The sequence below is a fragment of the Nyctibius grandis genome, chromosome 18 (genome assembly GCF_013368605.1).
Source record: "Nyctibius grandis isolate bNycGra1 chromosome 18, bNycGra1.pri, whole genome shotgun sequence".
NCBI lineage: Eukaryota > Metazoa > Chordata > Aves > Nyctibiiformes > Nyctibiidae > Nyctibius > Nyctibius grandis.
The window spans coordinates 8013303-8022898 of record NC_090675.1 but is presented as its reverse complement, the minus strand read 5'-3'; the positions used below and the strand labels follow the sequence as shown (position 1 = coordinate 8022898).

Genomic DNA, 9596 nt, shown 5'->3' with positions numbered 1-9596 from the left:
CAGCAAGAACCAGCTGGAGGAAGCATGTTAATGAAAGAGCAGGTACAGGATATTGAGCTCTTCCCAAAAGATCCCATGAAGATAAAGCCTGCTGACCTGGCTGGCAGAAAGAGATACTAACAACAGCAACCGCAGTTTGTGTGCTCAGTCATATTAAAGATCTAACCCTTTGTTCCACTCTTTTGCTCACCTGAACACTTGCAGACAAGCAAATGGCCATTACTGCACCATCCCCTCTTAATTCTCCAAAGCAATCCTGCCAGCAGGAATAAAGTCCTAAAATGCAGCTGGGAAGCATCCGAGATCCAAACTCCTGTTCCGAGTTGTAGTAATCACTGAGTAGCAACTGCAGTATGAGGGCTACAGAGAACGTTTTGGCCTTCATGCTAGCTTGCTGCAACTAAATCTGACAATATAATCTCTGTTCCTTATTAATCACATCTTGATTTTCACTGTTTTCTAACTATCCTGGAAATAAACACTAAATCCAGGTCTATTTGCCTCATGACTGTCAGAAGCCTGAACTGACTTATAAAAAGGCTTACAAAAAGCAAGCTTACAAATACATAACTGACCCTGTGAATCCCTCTCACCCACTGGGCAAGTAAATGCACTTGAGAAATTCCAGAAGGAGCCAACTCTGTGCAATGGAAGTTTTGCCATTTACTGCGACACTCCCAGCCCTGCTGCCAGCACATATCCAGGGCAAGGGACAACCACCACCCAAAATGCCTGCTCCATTCTTGCGCTTCCCAACCCCTTCCTTTCCCCCGAGCTGGCACTGGATGGGAAACGGGCACTCTCTCCCCTGTTCGGAGGCACAAGCGCCCCATTTCCAAGAGCCATTGAGACCTGAAAACTCAGGACAGCTCTAGCAGGCACTTGAAGTCCATGCCTGTTGCCCCCTGTGTGGATGAGTGAATGAGTTACCTGCTGTGGATGCAGAGGATCACTAACAGATAATGCTTGGCACAGCCCACAGGGAAATGGGCTGAGTAGAAAGGCAAAACCTTACTGGAGTAATGAGAAGCCCTAAGACCTTATTCTCAGCAGATCTTTGTCGCAGACATGCAGCCAAGCACAATTATGCAATGTAATGATGTGCTGGATTTTCCCCCTCCTCTCTCCTTCTCTGAAGGTCACAAAGGACAACCCTTTCTGTTCCCACTAAAAGCCTCTTCCCTGCAGGATTCTTCACACAGCAAGAAAGAGCATGAGCTGTCCCCACCCTCCGCTTGCCCCTTTCAAGGTGGCAGGCTACTGTAAGGCTGAAATTGCAATAAAAAGCCAGTTGAGATGGAAGCAGATGAGATATCCCTCCTGTAATGCTCAGAGGAAATCATCCTCCAAAGCACAGCTCTTAATATGAACTAGAATTAAAATTTCCTTAAATAAATATAAGGAAAGAGTCCATGAGGGAGAGCAGCCAACAGGGACAGGATGTCGTGCTCGGGACAGCCTCCATCGTCCATCACCTTGCAGATCCCCCAGGCAGACTGCGTCGAGGGCAGGCCAGCTTAGGACGGGACCGGCAGCTTCGTGTTGCTGCTCCTATCGGCGCCATCTGCAAACGAAAAGAGCTGCTGCGTCCCTGTGGTCCGGCACCAGCAGGTACCGTCCGAGAGCAGCACGGTGGGGGCCTGGGGACCGCGTTCCTTCATCAGCTGAGGTCAAATGGCAACCAGCACATGGGAATTTGTCTGTCTGCATAAGTGGGAGAGAGAGGGAGGTGAGAAAGGAAGGGTCTGACCGACTGGTACAGCTGTTCCTTCCCCTCTCCAGGAGCCAAAACACCCGAGTCAAATGTCACCACTGACTGCTCAGTTGGAGGGACTCTGCTTTCTAGTCATCTCCCAAGGGACAGCAGCAGTTCCTGCCCCGAGGGAGGTCAGGTCTCTGGGCTGGAATTTGGCCCAGCGCTGTGCTCTCTGCAAGGAGAGATCATGACCTAACCGTGTAGGTCTCTGCAAGGAGACTCCAGCTCTGAAGGGCACACAGAGTGGCTGTGACAACCTCTACGGACAGGCAACAGGTTACTTACATCCGCAAACATTTATCCTTCCCTCCACTCGCTACCCTCTGTCCATCCGGGCTCCAATCTGTTGCATACACCTAGTAGTAGGGAAAGACCCAGTTATTTCTGCTGTGAGGAGGAGCCATTCCTGCCTCTCTCAAACACCTCAGCTACACCAGACACCTCACCTCGTCCGCATGGCCAGGGAGATCGATGGCCAGTTTCTTCATCTTGGCATCCCAGACCTTCAGCGTGCTGTCACTGCTCCCGCTCACCAGCAAGCGGCTGTCGGCTGACCAGGCGATCTGATACACGGCCGAGACGTGCCCTCTCAGCGACGTCAGGTACCTGGTGCAGAGGAGGCACGAAGAAGCTGTTAGAGGAGCAGGCACAGTTGGGTTTGTTCCAAACCTGCCCTTTCCCAGCCTTCATGTTTCTTCTCCACCTGTGAGCAAGCAAGCACAGCCATGGGATGCCCAGCACACCTCAAGCCAGCACACACAAGGCAGTCAATTGCCACAGAGTCCATAGGTGGTTCAGTCTGTCTAAAAACCCTCCCAGATGAGCTCAGAAGCTTCTCGAGGACAGCGCTTCATCCCAACTCCTCTATCCAGCAGGCAACACTACAGCCTCACCATAAGGTGTGTCCTCCTTCTCTCTGGCAGAGCAGCCTGGATTTAGAAGGATCGTTAAAATTACTGACATGAACCCAAGCTCATCAGTACTAAGGCAAAACAAGGGAAGGACTACTGCCTCAGCAACACTCTAGCAGAAGGTTAAAAGCTGGACTACAGAAGCATCCAAACACCAACAGCACCACTTGGAACTACAAGAATTTGCATTGTCCAGAACAAGCTGTTCTCTGGCACAGGAACCGTTTGAACTGGGTCAGTCTACAGTATGCAACACACATGTCTTCAGGAGCTCAGCCGAGTGGAACATCCCATCCCACCACAGCTGTGCCTGCCCCACAGAACCAGCCCTGCAGCAGGCAGCATGTGCCGCATGGGTGCCAGGCAGTGCTGCGGCTGGGTGGCAGCGGGGTTGCACACAACTGGCCAAACTCAGACCCTGTAATACAAGAGGAGCTGGACAAGGGACTTCCCAAGGGCAGAGAGAGACAGAGGCAGCAGAATTACTTTGCATGAGTTCAGGCTGCAGAGACGCTGAACACACCAGGTTGTTGCTGGCAATGACATTGGGGCCCGTCTCTGCGTAACCTGTGCATTCCACGCAGACCCCATACAAGCACCACCTCTGTAACAGAACAAACCAACTCACTTTCCTGTCCTACCATCCCACAGCTTTATGGACTTGTCAAAGGAAGCACTCGCTATTGTCCGGGTGTCTGGTGAGAAGAGGACTTGGTTAATCAATGCCTGGTGGCCCATCATTCTCTCCAGCGGCTTCTTGTCTTCTGCTGGCCTCCACAGAAAGAGTGTGAAATCATCTGACCCCGAGACGAGCCTTTCAGGTTCCTGGCCCTGAGAGAGGGATGAAAGAGCCCAAGTCTTGTACAAGCCAGGTGTGGAGAGCTCAGAAGCCCACCAGCATTGGGGGTCAACAGCCAACTGTGCACGTTTACTGCTTCCACCAGTAACAGTGTTAGAAATGACAGCAGGGACAAAAGGGACTTACCCTGACTTGGTCATACCTCTGCTGTGCCTTCTCCTTCAGTTCTGCCACTGAAAGAGGGAAAGGGAGCGGGGAAGAAACATTTGCAACCCTTAGATGAAAGAAAACTTTATAACCCTGTGATGCCAATTCCAATCCTGGCTCCGTGGGCCAAGCAGATGCATGTGTGACTGCTCGCCTGCTTTCTCTTTGCCAAGGGTGATATTGGGAGGAAAAGCCCTTGAAAACAGAGTGGCCTTCCCACCCTCCAGCTTCCCATCCCTTGCCCTCAACCCTGTGCATGGGCAAGGAAGATCATGGCTGCCAGCATGACCGACACCAGCACAGGACCTGCTCCCAGCTCTCAAGATTGCTTTGGCTCATGGCAGCATTAAGAAGAGACATCAGGGCTCCTTTCTATCCTTCCCATGGCCTCCCCCAGCCTACAACGTGGGTGCTGCACTTACAGGAGCCACTCACATCCTGTGGGTTGATGGTGGCTTCAGCAGGTTCGAAGGCGCCGGTGCGGAGAACGTAGTCGGTGCTCAGGGCCATGGTGTTCACCCAGTGCGCGTGGCCCTGCAAGGTGCGGCAGAGGACCCCCTGCAAACAAAACCACCCACTGAGAGAGGGATGGGCAGGACAGAGCCAGACTGTGCCAGACCCACCAGACCCACTGTGCTGCGGGGACCAACCCTAAACTTTCCAAACCCTCTCGCCCAAGAGGCAGGTGGGGCTGCAGCCAGGCTTGGCAGGGAAGAAACGACACTGTTGAACTTCGGGAAATGGTTTCCCACAGGACCTTGGCAAGGAACCCCCCCAAACAGGTCACTCCAGGGATGTTTCCAGCTTTTAGCCCCATTTTACGCTTTTAGGGATGAGAACATGGCACAACAGCTATGCCTTCCAAATGGCATCAAGCAACAGGCTCTGACAGGTCAAAAGCATACAGCACCCACTCTGCACCTCCACCTTCCAGGGCACAAGCTGTGCCAGGAAGAGCAAAGCTACAACACAGCGTGTCCAGCCCCCTTCGCCTGCAGCCCCAGGGCCGCCTGCCTCACTTACGTCCTGGCTCCTCCAGACTTTGATGGTCCTGTCCTGGGAGGAGGAGTAGAGCAAGCCATCCCCCCCCCACTTCACACACGTCACCGACTGCGTGTGGCTCGTGAGGATCTTCTCACACCTGCCCATCAGCGTGTCCCAGATGCGGATGCTGCCATCCTTGGAGGCGCTCGCCAGGTAGCGGCACTCTGGGTTTCTGGGCAAAAAGATCATCAAATCCATTTGCACTGCACACACTGCTCCTCCACCAAGCTCTTCCCCCACCAGCCCCAGAAGTCAATGAAAGACAACTTTCTCTTTTGTCTTAAGATCAGAGAGAGGCCGGGCAGGGGCAGAGCGCTGACCTACAGAGAACAAGATCCCACAAAGCCAGGGAGAGGCAGACAGATGCTTCCCTCTAAACCAACCCTTGGGCTGCACACTGGAAGCATCAATCCAGGGTAAACCTGACACCTGAGCCCTTGGCAATGACCTTGTTTTCACAGGAGGCAGCTTTAACCCGCTGGCTAACGAGGCGACCACAAACTGGCACCTTCCCCGGGCACTAGCTGGGGACAGCCCTGGGCAGGGGGATCAGTCTGCCTTACGCAGGCAGCACAGGCTGGCAGGAACGGGAACATGTCAAATGCTCCCCTGGCTGAGCCGTGCTTCACCTCCGTCAGGAAACATGCCAGGAAACGTCACCACCCAGCAAGGAGAGGGCAGCCAACAGCCCCCCGTCCTCTGCACGGCATCTGTATCACTCAACACAGTTTTAACGTCGGAGGAAGCAGCCCCCAGCAGTGAGGAAGAGCCCGGCCCCTCCCGTTGTGCAGGAACTGAGCGGGGAGCACAGCTGGCTGGAGACAGAGAAGTGGAGCTCTGGCGGGGTCATCTCCCTCCTCTCCATTTCCTCATCCTCCTTTATAATCAGTTTTTTGCTAATCCAGTTTAATTGTTTGCAAATAGCTGGAGTTTCCTACTGGCAAATCCAATTTGCAGGGCTCTGCTCTGAAGGGGCCCTGTTTCTTTTATTTATTTCTATAATGTCTTGGATTATTGGCTACAACTGTCCCCCTCCATCCATCTCTCCCAGAGCGAGCTTTAGCTGATCGAAGGGATAAGGGATTGCACAGTTAATCAGCCCTCACGATAAATAACGGGATGACAGAGACAACAGGGATGCAGGAGAGCAGAAAGGGAATGCTCTGCAGAGCCTGAGCTCGGGCACCACGCGGGCAGGCTGCCCTGCTCCCAGCTCAGCACGCTGCGGAGGAGCACACCAAACGTTCATCCAGCACCATGAAAACATTGTGTTTTCCACAGGCAGGTGTGTCTTTTATACAGGGGAAAAGAGGCACAGCCCAGCAGCGACTTCCCTGCACCCTCACAGGGACTACGAGCAGCAGCTGGGACTCCTGGCTCCGAGCTAGACGCATTTTTCCCGGCCCACTTTTGGGGCCGCTCTCCTGCACGCACCCCCCGGCTCCCCACAACGGGAGAAAGCAGCAGTGCCCGTCAGGCCAGGCTGCTCTTTTCTGTATGAGTGAAGGGGAAGGGCTGGGCCGGCTCTTCACTTACATGTGGAGCGGTTCCCAGCACAGACACGTGATCCATTTGGAGTGGCCAGAGAGCACCCGGCCGATCTGATTGCCGGTGGCTGGGTCCCAGAGAAATATCTGTCCAAGAGAGGAAGCAAGAGGGTCACGTCAGGCCACCCACATCATGTGAATCCCAGGGATGTTCAGGCTCCATTTAGAAAGGAGAGGTGTCCTTGGGGTCGCGTTTACGTTGGCAGAAGGACGGAGGAGAAAGGGAGGGGGGCAGGAGGGCTGGATGCCTTTCCAGATCCCTGGAACTGACATCTCAAAGCATGAGATCCGATCGCCCCCCTCTCTGCCTAAAACGCTGCTGCTACAAAAATATCTGCCTCAACTGAAAATCCATCCAGGTCCCCAAAAAGCCAGCCTGAGCCGTGACATCCTGTGCCAGAGGCAGTGAATGTTTGCAGAGCACGATGAAAGCCAGAGCGACCTAAATGCTACTTATTATTGGATTCCGTGGGTAGGACACAGGTTGGTTTTCTCTCGTTTTTTTCTCTCTCTACATAAATGTTCACCCAAAGAAATTAGTCACCTCCTACCTAAGAACCTGGGAGAAACACAGAAATGGAGCGACTGCCCCTCTGCAAGTTACTGGTTCAGTTTTAATCGCCCACGAGCGCTCCCCGGGCATTTCTGTGCGCACCCTCAGCGCGTGCTTTTTGCCCCGCAGCTGGGCCAGGGCCCCCTTCGCATTCCTGAAGGGGGAATTTGGCTGCGTCTGAGCAGGAGCGCTGCGAAACAGGCTGCGGCTGCACGGCTGGGTCAGGCAAACAGCAGCCCTGGCGACACCCCTTCTTGCTCCAGACACCTCCCTCGTGACGGAGCCGTCTGCCAAGGACCACATGCAAAGCCTGGCCTCTTTCCAAGAGGGGAAAGCATCTGCCACAAGAGGTCTGCAAAGGCAACAGAGCCAGAGCCCTGCCCTGCACGGAGTTCAGAGACGCTACTTGCAACTACTGCGATGCATCCACATGCAAAGCTCCTCTACGTAATGGGACTCCTGCTTGAAACAGCTGGATACACCCCTCACACCCCAGAAAAAACAAGTCTTCGCCCCTAATCCCCCACAGCCCCTTTATCAAGTTTCATTTCAGCTCAAAACAAGGCTGCAGAGGGTCTCCACGCTCCCACAGATCCCCCGGCACGGCTGTCAGGGCACCTGGCCCCGCACCGAGGCAGCGGGAGCCGACACGTACCTGGCTGTTCTTGCAGCCTGAGGCCAGCTTCTTGCCATCGGGCGACCAGGCGATGCTGAGCACCCAGTGCCGGTGACCTGGCAGAGAGAGCACGAGCGGGTGTGAGTCTGTCTGTCCCCTGTGTCCCAGCGTGCAGCCGCCCCAAGGCAGGACTGGAGGTGGAGGGAACCCTCCATGTTCCTCCTGGCCAGACTCTCTTCCTCTGCTTCATTAGCGAAGGAGAGCTGCTCCCTTCCTGAGCCACGGCCCCAGCCCACCTGGCTCAGGCAGCACCCAGGCTCGAAATGTTTGTCCCTCAGAGCAGACAGGGGGTCCCTGAGGGAGGGGGGCTCAGGAGCTGCCCTCCTGGGACACCCCCGCACCCACCTTTGGCCGTGAACTGTGGCGTCTCCGTGCTGAGGTCCCAGAAGCGGACGGTGGTGTCTCCAGAGCCGCTCGCCAGGTACCTGGGAGAGGAGGAAGGGCCCAGCTCAGCACGGTGCCCTCGGGGAGGGGGCAGCAGTCACTGTGTCACCCCGAGCCCCCCCACCCGCTGCCAGACCCTCGTACTTTCCCGTGGGGCTGAAGGCCACTGAGATGACGGCCTCAGTGTGCCCCTCCAGGGAGCTGGTGCAGCGGGTCACTGCCCGCACCCTGAACACCGCTTGCGGCTGGTAGATGATGTCCAGGACCTTCTCGGTCTCCACCGTCTGCCCCGCCAGGGTCTTCTCCAGGGACGCCACAATCTCGGCATCGTGGACGAAAAAGGCCAGAGGCACCGGCTCATCCTGGGGGAGAAAGGGCAGGAGCCATAGCGAGGGGTGGCCCCAGGGCGGGCTCGGGGGGTGCCGGGGGAGCTCGGGGGGGTCTCACCTTCTGCAGGAGGGCGTTGCAGACCAGCTGCAGCTTGTCCGGGGTGATGGTGACCGGGACGTCGAAGGGGGAACCCAGAGACTCCCCCGCCTCGTCCCGGAACTGGATCAGGAGCCGCTGCACGTCCTCGTCCGGCGACATGCTCTGCGGGACAGCGGGGCTCAGGGCCAGGGACCCACCGGGGGAGATGGGACAGCCCCACAGCCCCCCACCCGGGCAACGACACCCACGGGGGGGCGAAGGAGCTGCCACGGGGGAACCCGGCGTGGACCCCGGGGAGGGGAGAAACACCCCACGGGGACCGGGACCCCACGCGGGGGGTGCAATAGGAGCCCCACAGGGGAACCCCGAGGGGTCAGAGGGGCCCGGAGCGCCCCAGCGCTCCCACCCCTCCGGTATCTACGTGCGGCCCCGGCCCCGCTCCCCGCAGCCCCGGCCCCGCTCACCGCGGCCATGTGCCCGCGCGGCCCACGTGGGCCGGAAGCGGCTCCGCCGGGGCGGGGGGCGCTGGGTGCGGCGCTGCTGCCCCCTGGCGGCCGGCGGTGCGCACAGCGCCGCGCCCGGAACCGAGGGTTCGAGTCCGCAGTGGGCCCGTTCCGCCCCGGGGGGCGATTGGGGTCGGGGCTGCTCCGGGACACTTCCCATGGTGACCTCACCGGTACTTTTTATTGCATTTCTAAAATAAAAAGCAGCAAACCCAGGAAAAAATATCCCAAATATCCCATTCCAGTAAGAAATGAATCCAACGCTGCAGCCTGCCCAGCTGCCGTGTGTGGAAACGCTTTGGGGTAAAGGAGAGCAGGGCTGGGCTGCAATCAGACATGGTTTATTCACCATATAACACGGGCTTGTTGGCCTCAAGAGGTGGCAGGGAGGGAGCTCTTGCACGGAGAGACACAAATCTGCCACACAAACCTGTAACACAGCAACAAATTCAATGTCAAACTGTCCTGTCCAGCACAAACCAGTAACAACCATGGTGAGCATCAGATCTCCATAGCCCCAGAGATCAACGCTCCATCAAATCTAAGCACCATTTATGGACAGAAGAGGAAAAACTGTGAGGTGGGTCCAAATCAACAACTGAGCCTTGCTTTATCCCTTGGCCACCGTTCAAGCAAAGCAGCTTTGAGAAGTTGCCCCGAGCAGGCGCTTGGCCAGCCCGCAGTGGCCCCCGGCACGCTGCCTTCCCGAGGAGCAGGGAGAGGCCCCACAAACAAGGTGGAGCCCTGGCAGGGATTTCTCCCTTCTTTTTTTGATGGATGTTTTTCT

The 9596-nt window shown here is 56.4% G+C and overlaps 1 protein-coding gene across 1 annotated transcript; it reads right to left on the bottom strand.

Annotated features, from left to right (window-relative positions):
- Positions 1–1302: 1302 nt before the first annotated feature.
- Positions 1303–8784, bottom strand: NLE1 (notchless homolog 1). Its single transcript, XM_068415665.1, has 13 exons — positions 8771–8784; positions 8325–8468; positions 8022–8239; positions 7839–7918; positions 7473–7549; positions 6254–6351; positions 4697–4889; positions 4096–4231; positions 3653–3699; positions 3296–3498; positions 2203–2362; positions 2042–2112; positions 1303–1564 (listed from the first exon to the last, which is right to left on the bottom strand). Exons 1-13 carry the CDS (start codon positions 8777–8779, stop codon positions 1552–1554), a joined length of 1449 nt encoding a protein of 482 aa, XP_068271766.1. The 5' UTR covers positions 8780–8784; the 3' UTR covers positions 1303–1551.
- Positions 8785–9596: the final 812 nt, after the last annotated feature.